This window comes from Rhopalosiphum padi, chromosome 2 (genome assembly GCF_020882245.1).
Source record: "Rhopalosiphum padi isolate XX-2018 chromosome 2, ASM2088224v1, whole genome shotgun sequence".
Classification (NCBI taxonomy): domain Eukaryota; kingdom Metazoa; phylum Arthropoda; class Insecta; order Hemiptera; family Aphididae; genus Rhopalosiphum; species Rhopalosiphum padi.
The window spans coordinates 16,813,138-16,831,325 of record NC_083598.1 but is presented as its reverse complement, the minus strand read 5'-3'; the positions used below and the strand labels follow the sequence as shown (position 1 = coordinate 16,831,325).

The 18,188-nt window shown below is 26.3% G+C and overlaps 1 protein-coding gene across 1 annotated transcript; it reads left to right on the top strand.

Annotated features, from left to right (window-relative positions):
• Nucleotides 1-2,544: 2,544 nt before the first annotated feature.
• On the top strand, nucleotides 2,545-9,977 carry LOC132922853 (nose resistant to fluoxetine protein 6-like). Its single transcript, XM_060986572.1, has 13 exons — nucleotides 2,545-2,915; nucleotides 3,437-3,663; nucleotides 4,711-4,928; nucleotides 5,500-5,591; nucleotides 5,756-5,949; nucleotides 6,181-6,350; nucleotides 6,481-6,649; nucleotides 7,572-7,765; nucleotides 8,074-8,215; nucleotides 8,305-8,494; nucleotides 8,622-8,764; nucleotides 8,945-9,054; nucleotides 9,277-9,977. Exons 1-13 carry the CDS (start codon nucleotides 2,639-2,641, stop codon nucleotides 9,359-9,361), a joined length of 2,211 nt encoding a protein of 736 aa, XP_060842555.1. The 5' UTR covers nucleotides 2,545-2,638; the 3' UTR covers nucleotides 9,362-9,977.
• Nucleotides 9,978-18,188: the final 8,211 nt, after the last annotated feature.

Genomic DNA, 18,188 nt, shown 5'->3' with positions numbered 1-18,188 from the left:
TCTCGATCTATCTATAACCTATATATATATATATTGCAAATTTAACACTGTTAGTGTTTAAAAACATATTATATATTTGTAATGAGCAATCATTCCACATCGAATTAGTATAGTTATATAATTTAATTAAAATATTGTTATAAACTTAGTAGCCTTATCATTATTATAATAATAAGCCATTGAATTTGAAATAATGATTCCGCGAGCAATAGTTGATGTATTTAACATTTTTTGTAGATAGATATTAAAGTATTATAGAATCATAATAAATATTCATAAAACCATAATTATTATTGGAAGCAAATTCAATAATATAATATACAATAATAACTATACGTGGTACTAATGGTACTATATACTACTATAGACGTAATAATATGGTAATAGGTATTAAATTAATATATATTTCTTATAAAAATATAATGAATCGTTTGTACAGCTAATATTGTTAATTCTTTTAGTATTTACTAATTTATTTACACAAAGAAAATTCACTGGTTTTTAATATTTTTTGTACTTATTATTATTAATTTAGAAATAAATAGAAGCGCAAAAATACACAGAAAAATGCAATAAAAAAACCATAAAAAAATGCAAAAAATTTAGATTGCGGTCTGATTTTACTTTTTTTTTTTTTATTATTATTATAAAGATAAACCCTCGGAATCAGGGCCTTTTGGCAATATAAATATTACAACATATAATGTATTAACGGGTCTGCAAAAAGGTGTTCTACTCATTTTCAATACTATTATTAAAATAATTGTTTGGTTACCTTCTTATCATGGTAAAAGTTAAAAGACTATATTCGTTCAGAATTTTTATTATTCGTCGTGTAAAATTATACGTCATTCATTATACAGTACCTTCCTAAAATTTCTACTTTTCTATGATCTGTTTAATCCAGAGAATATTTTAAAAAAAATTTACTAGGTAGCACTATAAGCCATAAGGAAATAATAATATTTATGTGCCCCATGTTTGGGGCATAACCGCATGGACACAACTACACAAGGCACATTCATTAACTACAAGGTGGCACTCATGCCACCAACTTTATAATATGTTAAAATATGCTCTGATTTAATCATCTATAAATAATAAGTCTATGCATTAGATATAAAAATACACACAATTTAAAAATAATACTAAGCAATATTGGTAAATATTATGAAATAATTTAAAAATAAAAAAAGGTAAGCAAGTTTGTACCGTTATGCTGTAGCTACCAAATGATATTTTGTTGTCTACGAAAACAGTTTATCAGCCTGAATCATTAATAACATTTCATGTTATGTTTTTGATATTTCTAATTGAGAAAGTAATTTATTTTACTATTAGTAATATTAGAGTACATTGTAGGTTCATTTTTGAAAAAACAGTACATTTGAAAATAATATCTTGTGTATTAATTATAATGATATACCTATGTAAAAGTTTAAATCTTCGCGAATAATATTTTACTTTTATAACAAAATAATTATTAATTAACTTCGTTAATCATCGTTAGAATACATAATTTTGTTAAAATTTAAATTTATTAAAATTACTATAAATTTGGATTTGGATTGGTAGAATTTTTTTTTATATATATATAAGTTGAAAATCTAATTATGAACATTGTATTACATTTTTAAATTTTATTTAGAAAAACAAAAAAAATGTATGATTTCATCAAAATTCTATACTTAAACGTTTACAAAAAACATTTTAATAGTATAGATTTTTGATATTTTATAATTGTAAAATGAATAACGTATTTGAAGCGTTGTATTAATTTTTCAACCATTTTAACCTAGTTATTGGTTTTTATAAATAAAACAATAAATCAAAAATTGTTTGAGGAGAAATAGTTACCTACTTACCAAAAATATTTAACGGATACACGAAGCACAATAATCAAATATTGTAAAAAATACATAACGATTGCACTTTGAGATTTTTGTACCTATATTGCGAACAGAACAATGGATTATACAAAACAAAAAGTATAAATATTTAAGTAATTATTAAAATATTTTTATATATTTTTGGCAATTAACATTGGTCTTTAATCTATTTTAGACTAAATCTGTGCATAAAATAAAAATCGTTAATATTAAAAAATGTAATAATCCGCATTGAAAACATATTATGAATATTGAATGAATATATATATTGAAGACGCCGCGGTAAGAATTTTTAAAGTGTGTAGACATTTAACAAATCTTTTAAAATACATTGAACTTAAGACTACTATATAATTGCAGTTATCTTAAGGTTATTTAAAATCAAACTGAAGTCAGCACAAATAATACATACCTATACAACATCAATTGAATTTATAATTAATTTTACTGAATTATACAAAAGTTTGCATTCAAATAATAAACAGTTTTAATTAGTTCCTTAAATCTGTGTCGAACATACATACAATTTTCAAATCGATTATAATACGATTGTAATGCTATAAATAATTTATGCAATTTATTCATATCAATCAATTTAGTGTCACCCAATCCTGTTCGACACGTCACAATTTTTTACGTGCTACAACAAGGATAAAACGGCACCTTATCGTAATTTTGTGTGTAATGTATAATTTGGATTTCTTTTCCGAAATCGTCCGGTCGAGTATTTTCATAGAATATTATACAATATGTCACGGCTATCAATATGGGCCATCGCTTTCTTAATGTCTGCATTGCACATCGTTCTAGTGCATTCGTTCGAAGGTACGCCAAGTCTCAATGTCGGTGATCATATTATCACGGAGGAGTATGTCGACGATCTCATACCCGATGTTTGGGTGTCCGATATGTTTTACCGGGCACTGGCCAACTTCACCTTACGACGAGCGCCCGACACAGATTGTCGCCGCCAATCCGCCGTGTACGAGACACATTTACGCAATCACACCAGTTGGGCCGTCAGAAGTAAGTTTATCATAATATTATGTTATATAATATTCAAATCGGACGATCATAATGATTGCGTCGTCGGTCCTTATCGTGTGTTACTCTACGAGCAGAGTTGAGCTTCATTCGAGTATAATTTTATTTAGATGATTATAAAAAAAAATCATTAGAATAATTTTTTATTCGAGTAATATTGTTTTCGAATAACTATTTATACTCTGTCCAGCAAGAGAACATTTTAAATTAAAAATCTTTAAATACGCCCACGAAAATTATACGCCGGGATAAATCCCCGACTTCCCCCTCTAGATCCGGACCTGACAAAATATAAAATACTTAGATTTACAAGTTAACCGTTTAAAAAATGTACTACATATGGATGTGTCATAATGACATAGTGTGAGAAAAACTTTGATAATTATTTGATAACTTATACTATATTTTTTGTTATCCTTGGAAAAATTTTGAATTAAGTAACTTTAAATAATAGATTTATTTTATTTTGTCAAGTTATAACATCAAATTTAATTTAATTTTAGTGCGAGAATCCTGGAACCGATATCCAGTCGGCATACTTGTAGGCAACACATATCAAATGGGTGACTACGACGAATGTGTTGAGTTAGGAGTACGTTATCCAGTGAAAGGACAGTACTGTTTGCCCGAAATAAAACTTATTCCACCGACAGGCAGAAATTACAGCTTCGAGAGAACGGAAGATTTAGACGATTTCGGTATCAACCATGCTTGGAAAACCGTTCTAGGAGTGAGTTATTGTTGTTTTAAAACCTATCTTTTTGTCTATATAAAATAAACCATGATTATTTATCAGTTATTATTTTCTGTTATCCATTATTGAGATGGTGAATGGTTTAATTGAAACTTATATTGTACTATTATAGAAAGAATAGAATTTGTTTACATTAATTACATGTAATTTCGTTTTGCATATATTTAAATATTTTATTGCTTCATTATTATCAATAACATTAACAAGATACATTTAATTGGTTCATACAATGTTTTACTTTATTTAATTTGTTATTATGTATGATTAAATTCGTCTTTAAAATATTTACATTTTTTTTTATAGTTAATCTTTTCAATTTAATTTAAAAAAATTTCCACTACCGCTCGAATTTATACTGCATGAACGTATGTTGTCGAATGAAAGTACTTAAAATTCAATAATAATAAATTATGATGTATGATAACAAACATTTCTGAGCAGAAATTGTTTTATGTTTTGGTATCGTATAAAATACATAATCAACATTTTATAAGTGTTTAAGCTTACACTTCTATGAATATCGTCAAAATCACGAACATTTTAAAATTATTAATATAGTTTATATTTATTTATATAATATAGTTAAAAATGCAGTATATTTCTAATTTAAATACCGACCTCAAACTAAAAAATTTAACCAGAGATATCTCATCATAGTTTTCTATTGTGTAAAAATACATTGTTTTAATGTTGAGTCAACAATCTTAGAAATATAATACAAGAATCTTTATAAATTATTCGTTAAATATCAAAAATATTCTCACAATGATCTCGAAATATTGTTTTCTATACCCATGAAGTTTGAATTTCAATGATATAGTGTTGAAAATTGTAATAAGGATTTTTTTATTGGTTATGTAATTAAATAAAATAGAAAATGAACAAAGTACCTAGTTAAGTTAAACAACTATGCTTGGACTTTTTAACCAGATCAATCTATCCATTGTCAATTGTTATAGTTTAATAATTATACATCAAACTTTCACACATATTTTAAGTCATATAGTATGCTACAAATTGCAGTGGGGTGATTATGAGGATCAAATACAACGAAACGTTTTGAAATTGGGAATGTGCATACCAGACGCTTGTTCGGCATTAGATTTACAGACATCACTACAAAGTGAATTTGATGAGGTGTTTCACCACGAACATTTCAAAACTATTGTCAAAGTAGATCCGATAATGTGTAGGGTCCGTGAAGATATGTTTCCGTACGACACATCGTATTATGTTACCATGTAAGAAATATTATTATTATTGTAATTATATGCCGTCACTTGTCATAAAATCATAAATGTAGTCAAATTCTAATGTTGGAGAAAATTATTTTATATTTAAACTCCATTAAATATTACAAAATTAACAGTAAAAACTTTTATGTACATGTAACTGATATTGCCTTTTATGTATTTTGAATAATGGATGCATTAACATCGTTCAATATAATTTATCAATAGTATATGAAATTAAATTTGTAATCCTTCTATAATAGGTATACTCTTTTTTATTTTTCTGATGAAAATAACATTACACAGTCTACCGTACCACTTGAACACACAACACCCATTAAGACTAGTGATTTATATGTAGCTATACTTTAGTATAATATAGGTAATTTTATTAATTCGTATTATGTGATACTGATAATCACGTTATCAGTAAAATGTTCATATAAATAATATAAAGTAGTCTTAATTGAACATTTTATGTAGTTATTTGTTTTAAAATACTTCATGTAGGTAAAAAATTGAATTGTTAAATTAATCATAATATTTAATAAAATTATAAATAAAAAATTACATTTTTTAGGTTGATATTTTCACTACTCGTTGTGATTTGTTGTGGTGTCACGCTGCATCATTTTATAAGAATATCGTACCAACAAAATAAAAACGAAAACGGTGAGCAGTAAACGAATACTCTACGTATATTATATAATAACCCACTGTTTATTAATTCTATTCTAGATTTTAATGAATTTATTTATTTTTTTTAATATGCACAAATGGCATAAATGACATAGCAGTATTTATGATATTTAACAATTGTTTAAATCTATTTTTAGATGAAGTTCCTAATTCATTTTTCTACGATTTTTCATTGATTGTATCAATCAAATCATTGTTGAAATTCGACAAAGATAATGAATTAAATTTTTTTTATACCACCAAATTAATAACGATGCTCTCAATTATGTATGGACATAAATATTTTATTTTGTTGTCAAGTCCTATTAGTAACTCCAAGTTCTTGGAAAAAGTAAGTTGAGAAATATATTGCTAACAAAAATATAATTTATTTTGTCCTGTTTTAATTTACTTCATTCTAGCAGTAGATAGTTATCTTATTTTTTCTTTTGCAAAGTGTTTCTTAGATAACTTTATGTTCTTTGTATAAAAACCTATTTTGTATACATCCAATTAAAACAAATAAAAATACAATTTTATCCAATGTATACTTTAATTAACTAAATTATGTTAAAAATTACAGGTATACCTCAACGGTCCAGCTATAATTTTGACCAGTTTAAACGCCGTTGATCCATTTTTCTTCATAAGCGGTTTTATCATGTACATTAACCTTTCTCGAGAATTTCGAAAAACAAAGGACGAATCGGTTTGGAAGACACTTCTAATGCCAATCATTCAGCGAATTCTCAGGTTATTTTCAAATTAATTTTTTATATTTGTTATAAATAATTTTCCTAAATTTCCATAGTTATTTATATTTTATAAATATACTATAAGAAGCACTATATAATAAACTTTTAACAACTCTTTATCGTTATAGATTATTACCGGCTTATTGCGTGGTAATGGCAATAACGGCACATATAATACCTCACCTCGGAGATGGCCCTCTGTGGCCGTTAAAGTCCTGGGAGGAAGCAGAAATATGTAAAAACTATTGGTGGACGAACCTGTTATTCATAAGCAATTTTGTTGACGTCAAATATCAAGTAATACGATATATATTATTCTAAAGTAATACGATGTTTTATTTATAGACTTACACTTGATAAACTTGATCTTATTGAATTATATTGTTTACATACCAATTACAATTGATTAATTAACCTATAAACTTAATAATAAAGGTTATCATGTATTATTAGTAGTTTGGGTGTAGAGCTTCAAAAAGAAAATAAGATATTCTTACCGTTCATCTGCAGTCTGTTTCAAATATATAGCATTCGAATATGATGTGTTAAATCGTGAGTGGTAATGACGTTTTTTTTTTTGGTGAGGGGGGGGGGTTATAAGAATAAAATTATCGGTGTCATATATCCCTGAATTTTTATCTACGGATAAATTGATAAATGAAAAATCACAACTTTAATCATATAAATTTTTAGGCTAAATAAATAAAATAAAACGGGGTGAGATGCTGTTAGCCATGTAATAAGCGAAAAAATTAAATGGCTAGTTTTTAATTGATGTACACAATACACGACAATAATTTTAATTTAGTATACACAAAAGCACACAATAAAGTATTAACACTCAAAACCATATAAAATTGTGAAGTTGGTTGAAATTACTGCAAGTCTTCTTGACCATTTTTCAAAATGTTGTATATACATATAATAAGCTCGATAGAAATTCAAAAAGAAATTTTAATAGCCGAGGTAATAAATCTTTGTGTCACTAAATTGAATCGATTGAAATAATGTATGTTCATACAATAATATCCATAGCACTGTAACTTTATTTTATGAACTATATAATAGTTTATAGATAATTATAATTAATTAAATCGCAGTTCGTGTATCTTTTTCTTTTTTTATTCAAAATGTCAAAATGACAAATAGCATCATCAAAAATATGATTGATAAAATTCCAATTTGCTGTTGACTAACTTTATATTTATTGCTATTGTAGTGTCTATATATGAGTTGGTACCTGTCTTGTGATATGCAGTTTTTTATAATCGGAGTTATCGTCGTCTACATTTTAACGAAGAATCAAAAAAAGGGAATCATATTGCTTGGCACTATACTTGGTCTGTCGATATCCGTGCCATTCATAATCACGCTTTTGACAGGACGAGATGGAATAGATAAATTTCCAGTACAGTAAGTTAAGCATTTGAAAATGACAATCCAAACATTTAATACAATAATTCAAAAAATCGAATGATCAAAAAAAATTGTATCGATTAACAATTCTTTTGATAAAGTCTAACATTTTGTGCACTTTTTTACAAGTTCAATTTATAAATGATGGAGGACACAAATAATTATAATTATTAGTAATGACTATCTTTGATATAGCTTAACCGCATTTTATTACTTAATTATAAAATTTTAAATAATAAATAATAATAATACGAAATATTCGCTTATGTTATATTTATAACATAATAATAATATAATGTTTATAGATACGTACTGTACCTTAGAAATATTCTGTCGTTAAACGAGTCGTACCGACCAAGTTATATGCGGGCAACACCATTCTTCAGTGGCTTAGCTATGAGCATAGTAGTCGAAAAATTCAAAAGAAAAAATGTTAAATTTTCACAAGTAAGTGTTATTGTGTATTTTATAAACATTTAATGGTATTTTTATCGACATATATAATCGTAATGTTTTATTTTGTGTATCGTGTATAGATAGTTGTCCACGGCGGATTGATCGCTATTTACACATTTATTTTTTGGGTTCAGTTTTATGGTACTGTATTCTATACGAGAAACAGACCTTATTATCCATTGGAACATGCCTTGTACTCGACTCTCTGTCATTGTACGTGGGCAGTAGCGGGTATTTGGACGACCATAAGCTATTTCACTTCTGGTTACGGTGAGTAAACCGGATGAGGTATCACAATTCAACTGTCTCAGCATAACCAATTTAAATATTAACTATCCCAATGATAGACATCAATGGAGCTTTATTAATAATGTATGGCAATTTCATTTTTATACAGGTTTACTCAATAATGTATTTAACAATAGATTGACTGTATTTATGGGGAAACTCTCATATTCCGTTATGTTATTGAACATCACCGTTATGCTAACATCTCAAAGTTCACAAAGGTTACCCGTTCATATGTCGGCAAAATATGTGGTAAAACACTAATATTAGTAATATTTTACAGTTACATATATGATAGATATCACAACAATGTCCATTGTAAAAAATTAAAATTTATTGTAATTGTCACATCTCTCGTTGAAAACTCTCGACGAATAAATATTATATTTATTATTATGAAAGTATATAATTTTTGATTTCATGGTCTTTTAGTTTGATACTTGGCTCTATGATTTATTCATATGTTATCTGGTGGCCATTATCATATATTTGATAGTTGAAGAACCGTTTGCAAAATTGACTAAAAGACTTCTTTATCAAAGGTAAATTATTATTAGTTATTTTAAAAACTTATTAATTGGTCGTCAAAATGATTTAGACCGCTAAATCAATACTATATTAGATGGTTGTATCCTATGGCCAATGAACAATTGTTTGTTATAATAATGTAAGAAACCATCATTTTTAGTATAACGACAATATTATGTTTTTTAGAGTAAGTAATAAAATATTAAAATTTTTATCTTTCTTTTGATATACTCTAGGAAAAATACAAAATCGTCGATCAATTTTGGATCACCTATTGGAAAACCAACTATCAGCAACAGTAATACTGTTAAAGAAGATTAAAGTTACTTACAATAGGTGAATTGAATTAATTATTATAAAAGCGTTATACTTGTGTTTTATCTATATTACTGACACATAGCATGACAAAATGTACGTTAAGAAAATTCCTATGAATATAGATCATAACTTTCTTAGAAATTAAAATATAAAAAAACCTAAGTGGTGCAAGGGCGGCAAATAAGGAAAAAATCATAAAAGTTGCACTTTATAGTTTTTTCTGATAGTTATTGGTATATTTTTGTCTATTCACTTCTTGTCATGTAAGAAATATATTGTCAGTGTTTAATTTTAAAAATAATCTTATTTGTCGTTATTAGTGTTTATAATATTTCAAAATTGCATTCTACTTAGTTTTCATATTATAGATACACCGTTCTTTTAACGGTTTTTTCTTTTTATTATTTATACTTTTAATTATTTATATCATTTGTAGTTAATTTTTGTCATAGCTATATGATATATAAACTATTTAATATAACACATTAACACACGGAAATATTTATTTGTTTTTATAATCCAACTTTTATTTAACCCCTAGACTTATTATTGTAATTTTTTTTTTGTTCAATATTTTTTATCATTATTTATTTTCAATAAAGTACGCTTAATTTCATACTGAATTTTTCTTTTTTATAAGTTAAAGGCTTAATGCCGTTATTTTTAAATTAATTTAATGTCAAAACAACGACAAACCCTAAACATAAACAATAACATTAGTCACATTCGAGGTTTTTCAACATATTTGTTACAACAACATAAATAATAGATTAACAATTTTTAAGTAAATATAACTAAATGGTTGGTCGCTGTGGTCGTCGTTCATCGGTCGTCGCATCTATATAACGCGTCGTCACTCTTCGTACACCGTTACCACCACCGCAACAATATAAGTAATAATTGAAGATATATGATGAGGTATGGTGGCGTGAGGATTATTTATCTACGTCATATATATAAAATTTATTTAATATTTATGGTTATAAACTTGTAAGCTGTTATTTGTAAGTTACCCAACCAATCTGCTCACGGAGTCATGAGTTAATCTAATCCCATTTGCACAATATTTGTGATTGATTTATACCTCATATAACCTATTTATAATGTTCAGTCGTTAGCTTTTTAAAGCTGACCAATGATTTAACAAAAACTAACGGCTACACACGAATTGCGAAATAAAAAAACTGATTAGTGTTTACACGAATTGCGTCCCGCTTTATCTAATTGACTACATATATGAATTGTGTCCATTAAAAGTTGTCCAAAATTATTTACACAATTTTTTACAATGGTTTGAAAAATAATTATTATATATCACTGGTATTTTTTTTTACTTCCTAGTAAAAATATAGATACTTATACTAAAGCATTTACACATCTCAAATCTGAATTAAATAAAAAATAATATCAATTTTCACTTAAAATAATACCTATTTACCGATTTTGAAAAAGCAATTCACTCATCATTATTAATCGTGTAATTTAGGTCAAAGTTGGTGGAGAAAAATTCAAATAGTTGGATTCAGTCAAGAATATAAAAAAAGGTTAGGTTTTCCATTCAAGTTTTTACTAGATTTTTAATTTTTAGATTCTGAACGGAGTGATGAATGTATTGATTTTACAATGATGTGTGTTTTTTTTTTTTTTTTTGTCTGTCCTCACGTTTTGGAGTAGTAATAATGCTTCGATTTTTGACTTCAGCCCTTCTTTAAAAAGGAAAATTCATTTAGTTGGTACTTTGGGGGGTCAAAAATTTCCAATAGTTTTCAAAAGCGTCGAGAAAAACCCTGAAAAAATTACGGAAAAACGGGAATTTTTATGAATAATCACTTTTTGACAAAATCGATTTTTTGATTTTGCTGTACCTAACTGAAAAACGAATCATTGTAAATACTTGAAATTTTCACCAAATGTTTATATTATGGTTATCTATTTGTGATTAAATTTTCAAAATTGACCTTTTTTTAAGCTACTTATTGACAATTGAAATTTTTGACTTTTCTAAGTTTTTTTTCTTAAATAAATAATGATAAAAAAAATTTGGCTATCCAAAAAATCTTTAAAATTTAATACAAGGTTTATTATAGGTTGTACTTATCGTAATAAAAAAAAAATAAAAAATCGTTAGTCACAATTTTTGTTTATAAGCATTTAAAGTTCAAATATTTACGAAATATATTGAAAATTCATATCATTTTTGTAATTTATACTTAAGGTTCAAAAATCCAATACAAGGTTATCCATAAGTTTTCTTTTAAGTAATTGTAAAAAAAAATTCCAGCGTCAATATAGAAAACATTTTATGAGCGTATGAAATTTAATTTTTTACGAAATAACGATATATTACAATTTAAATATAAGTAATAATAATATAATATATCGAACTAATTATCATTGACTGACAAATCATCTCCGTTCAGAATCGTTTTTCGTATACAATGATACCCGTCATCGCATTCAAATTTAACACATCCACACGACCACTGACCAGTGACCTACTCTCCATCTCTACTATACAGCAGAGCGATACCCACTTGCCCACTTTTTTTTTTTAATTTTATATTTATAACTATTTTATTATTTCAATTATTATATTACACTCCTATAATTTAAATCTACACATTTTTATTTTACTTATTTCTAATTGCATAAAAACGACAAAAATCAAAAAATCAATATTTTTAACCTACCGATAGTCATAATTTGCTATTGACAGTATTAAGTCTGCATAAAATACGTTTTTATGTTGGGACGAAATTCGTGTAGTCTTTAAATATTGCCGGAATGCAATTCATGTGATGGATAAGGAATTTCGGGACGCAATTCGTGTGCATGCAAAACTAATACGGTTTTGCAATGGGACAATTGTTTTTAATGTCTTATGATCGTGGCAGCTACGCTCCTATTTTTTTGACTTAGCTTCGCGCTAGATATTATAATATCTAATAAATTATTATATTATTGTATCTAATATAATAACTATATGTAGGTAATGTATAGTATTTTTAATTTACGTTCCACTGTTTGAGATATGCTTCATTACAGCAATATTATGTTTAAAATAGAACATTTCTAAATTGCTATACAGCACGTGTGTTAAACAAAAACAGAAAAGCCGCTTCTAATCCCCTTAACGTGTGTTTGTGTTTTTTGAAGCGCGTTCATTTTCGTGTTGAAAACCTAAAAAACAACCATAAATCAAGTTAAACTTCTTTCGATAATAACATGTTTATGTGTATAATGGTGTGCGCGCGGTAAAAATGCTTTAAACGGATTACATTGACGCGCGTGACTACAATTTTTTTTTCTACTCAGGTAGGTTCCTAGACAATATATTATAATATTATGTACATTGTAAATATAGTATTTACTGCACTGCTATTGGTGTAGTGCATGCACAACGTAATTAAACCTAACAATAATATTAATAATAATAGACACGCGTGTCTGACCGCCGCATCGTCATCACACATATTATACATTATTTTATATTTATATATATACCTATATAAAACACATCAAATTATGGCTGTTGGGAAATTTATCATACTGTAAAAGCTTTTACCACGCGTAATCATTATTCCCGTAGACATTTTCATCATCATAAATAAAACCATTCTATTTTTTTATTTTTATTTTTCCAAGAACCTTATATACAATATGGACTCATAAACTTTCTTCACGCTCTCCTTCCCATAAACACATACTAGTGTTACAAAAACATGTTTTTATCGATGTTATAATAAATCATTATATCAACTTTAAAACCAAAGTTTAACGCGTACTGACAGACACTATTACTATTTATTACTTTTTTAAATATTCATAATTACCTTATACTCCTTATAGTAGTAATGAGATATTATGCATGGAGTATGTTGTTGTTAAACCGTTATTTTTTATTATTATTAATTTATTATGTTTTGATACTTATATGTATTTTATAGCTACTTGATTGTGTACAAAAATACATGAACAATAAAAAATATAATTTTAGATTCTGAACGGAGTGAAGACTGTATTGATTTTACAATGATGTGTGTTTATTTTTTATTTTTGTGTCGGTCATATAATAAAGCTTTGATTTTTAACTAGCCTTTGTTTAAAAATTAAAATTCATCTAATTAATACTTTGAGGGGTCATAAATAAAAAAATTCTAGTTGACCAATTGTTTTCAAAAGCGTTAGGAAAAACCCTAAAAAAGTAACGAAAAAACAGGAATTTTTACGCATAACACGTTTTCGACAAAATCGAATATTTTATTTTGCTGTAACTCAAAAACGAATCATTGCAAATACTTGAAATTTTCACCAAATGTTTAAATTAGCGTTATCTATTTACAATTAAATTTTCAAAATATTTTTAAATGCCGATATAAAAAATTTGGCAATCCAAAAAATCTTTAAAATTTAATACAAGGTTTATCGTTTGGTAATAATTTTTGTTGATAAGCATTTAAAGTTCAAATATTTACGAAGTATGTCAAAATCGCGAAAATTTGCATGAAATTTTTAAGTTGAAAATTCATAAAATTTTTATAACTTATACCTAAGGTTAAAAATTCTAATGCAACGTTATCCATAAGTTTTTCTTCAAGTAACTGTAAAAGATAATTCTAGCGTCATTATAGAAAATCTTTATGAGCGTATACGACATTTAATATTTAATATTTATATAGATTAATAATTAATATTTAATATGACATTTAATTTTTTATAGAATCGCGTAAAATAACGATATGTTACAATTTAAATATATAGATAATAAATTATTACTAATAATATAATATATCCTACTAATTATCCTAGACGGACAAATCATCTCCGTTCAGAATCGTTTTTTTTTATACAATGATACCTGTCACTGCATTCAAATTTAACACATTTACAGGTTACAGGAGAGTAACCTACTCTCCATTTCTACTATACAGCAGAGCGATACCCACTTGCCCACCCTTTTTAAATATATAAATTTAAATTATCTACTAAAGGTAGTAAATTAATCTCTATGTCCTATGGTATGTTGGTAGGTATCTATGTAAAAAAATAAACGATTGCCTTTTACTGTTGTTTATTTAACTGTTCATTTCAGGTTATTCAATTGGTTTTCACCATACAAGCGTTTTCAGATGCAGAGTGATACACCAAACGTCATGTATTTTGTATGCATCATTATTGGAATTGTACTTGGCGTTGTTTTCTTATACAAGATACTCAAAAGGAAATGTCTACAAATTATATCGCATCATATTTCGCAAAAATATTGGAAAACGGTTAGATATGATACCGAACCTGGACATTCGCCACGACTGATACGCTGCAGATCCATATGACACATTTAAGATTAAATAAGTCAATGTGAACAAGCCAGTGCAAAATACTGTATTCGGTGATGTTGAATTCGAAGTATCTGTCTGTGAACTCTGTGACGAGGACGGCTGGCTGGACTTACCTGACGTGTGACCAGAGGTAGGGACACCGGTGGAAAAGAAGAGGACGGAGATGCAGCTGGCGGGGAACTTCTTGAAAGGTAAGAAGAAGGCTAGGAAGCTTATAAGCCAACAATACCGGCTAGCGAAGCACCCCAAGTCGACTTCGAACCTGGAAGCCGCCAGCACACCGGCCTTAAAGAGAAACTAACTCGCATTGTGTACGTTGCGTCGTTGTACCTATAAAAGTATGTGTTTACAAAAAATATGACAATTTTTTCCCTCACCACTTTATTATTATATATGATGTCGCACACAACTCAAGGAGTAGATATTATATGCGTTTTATGCAAATAAAAGAATAATACACGTATACATATGTTTTTTAAGTATTATTTTATATGTATATATAATTTATCCTACTCTTCTTTTTGTCAACATGCAAAGGCTGAGTGTACGTTTATTTAATATTTATATGTATATAGTATGCCGTATATTCATATGTATTATATTATATAATAATTATCGAGCAATTAAAAATAATAGAGCACCAAGAAGGTGAGCGATACAATTTAGTTGGAAAAAATACAAATAGTCGTTCAATATACAACTTTGGGAAATAGTCTGCATACAAAAATCATATAATATATTTACAAAACAAATTATGTTTTGAATATGATTCTTATTTATATTGATGTATTTAAATATTTGAGACATGAAATTAAAATGAGCATTTCGAATTTAATTTAAAAGCTATTTATGATAGCTAGAATCGTGAATTTGAAAAAATGGTTGCAAGCAGAGTTTGGATTATTCAAATTAGTTACAACAATAAGCACATAATGTTTTAAAAATCATAATGTAGCTTCATCAATGATATAAAGCATATAAAAATTAACTGTTGATGACACTTCTAAACTTTTTTTATTATATACGTATGTATAAATCGATTATTTAAGATTTGGGATATATTAGCTAATTGTGTGTGAATTGACTCGGAAGACTTTAAAATTGGTTCTGAGAATGCATTTTTGATAAAAAAATGTTCATGGAGATAAAGACGTCAAATCTATACTTATATATATACTTATACTACGGAGATAGTTTGATACTAAATGTGTAATGTAAGATTTGTGACATTAGAAAGATTCCAAATTGGTGTATAATTATGATTTAATTTGTGAACTAAAATAATTATATTGAAGTGCTTTGAAAGAACGCTTAGTAAACGTTTTAAATTAGTACGTCTAAGATATTTCAAGTTTACGATACAATAATGTATATATTATACACATTGGTGAAGCAGTTTTTAAAATAAACTTTACATGATATTGTTTGAATTTTCTAAGGTCATAAAATCAATATAAATTGTTGAATATAAAAAAAAAATTATTGAATACCCTTAAGAAGAGACTAAATAGTAAAAATCAATAAATTTAATATATTAATATATTAACTCTTTCCGAGTACTAAGATGAACTTACTGTACTATTAAACTGTATAATTCCTAGAAATAATATTTTATGAATTGGAAAGTTCATTAAATTATTACTACAGTAGTATAGTTAAGTATTTGATGTAATGAATTTATTGAAAATATTTAAAATATAATATAAAGATCTAGTATATTGTAAATATATCACTAATAAACAAATAATAATCTGAACATTCTGAACAGTTAACAAATAATCAAAAACCTCATATAAATCACATGTTCACTTAATCTTATATCAATCAGAATTCAATTAGAAACATATGATAATTAAAGCAATAATCCGCGACCTTCACTTTTTTTTAAAAAGGCTCCGGTCAATATAACAATCCATCTACATTTTACAATTCTACATTATTCTTATTCTATCTATCCATAATGTTTGTCATGCACATTAATATATAATAATCACATAAACATATGCATTCACAGATACATGTTTTCCATATAATTACTTTTATTTTTCATTTTAATTAATTCATAATAATGAAAATAAAATAACATTCATATTCCATACCCAAATCTTCCATAAAACACTCAAAAAACATATTTAACAATGGTGAGTATAAGATATATAATTATCTTTTTATAGAATAAAACCATCAAGCTCTCTCACATAATATTATTTATTATTGATTTATTCTTTTTTTTTTTTATTACTGATTAAAACATTATTCAAATTTCTCTTTAAAAAGAATTAAAAATATTTAGTTTTACTAATCTTCATTTATTATTTGTTTGTACACTTTTATTTAAACACAAAACTAATATTATTTTAGCATATAGATTTAAAAAAAAATATTAATATAAATATTCCTAAATTTAGAACTACTTTTGCACAATCAGGACCATATTATGTTTTTATAAATGTCTGTATTAAATTTTAAATTAATCTTCAAGACTTTTATAATCCCCTTCGTTTTAAAAAAACGTGTTGTCGATACAGTTATAAATAAAATGTAAAAATATAAACATTGTACATAATATAATTATGATTAAGTTGACATTTGTTAAGATTTTGATTGTATAGATTTATTAATCTACTTTACTATAGCTATGGACTTTAATCTATTTAAATGTAATTTCGACTTGCATGCATTAATTAGAAAGGTAATAATGTTATTTTATTAGAACTCTCATCTCCAAACAGCCATTGACTTGGAGGTGACCAAATCTTTTTTTGTATTAATGATAAATTGATAATTTTGTTTTCATTATTACTGTTGTAGTTGGAAATTTTATTCAATATATAATAAATAATAGAATTTAAGAAATATAAATATCACTAGTGAGCAATACGTCCATTCCAATCACTAGATCTTCTTCTTTTGATCATTGAATTTATATTGTTAAGATTATGAAGTGTCAATACATTTATTGAAAACATAAATTCTGCAATCATTGAAATGCAAAAAAAAACCGAAAAACTATCTTTCTGCTGTATAGGATGATGCTTGGAGTGTATTTCAACTGCATGAAAACAATTAGGTCACTGCTGTAATGAATGTGTTAAATTTTGATTTAATTTTAAAACTATATATAGTATACCTATGTCGTTATAGATTTAGAAATTATCACTGGTTTTACATATAATGGCGAATTTAGAGAAATTACCATGAAAATTAAAAATTAATAACCTATATACATACATCTATTTCGATCTATCTATAACTATATATATATATATATTGCAAATTTAACACTGTTAGTGTTTAAAAACATATTATATATTTGTAATGAGCACTCATTTACTTCGAATTAGTATATTTATATAATTTATTTAAAATATTGTTATAAACTTACTATAGCCTTATCATTATTATAATAATAAGCCATTGAATTTGAAATAATGGTTCCACGAGCAATAGTTGATGTATTTAACATTTTTTGTAGATAGATATTAAAGTAT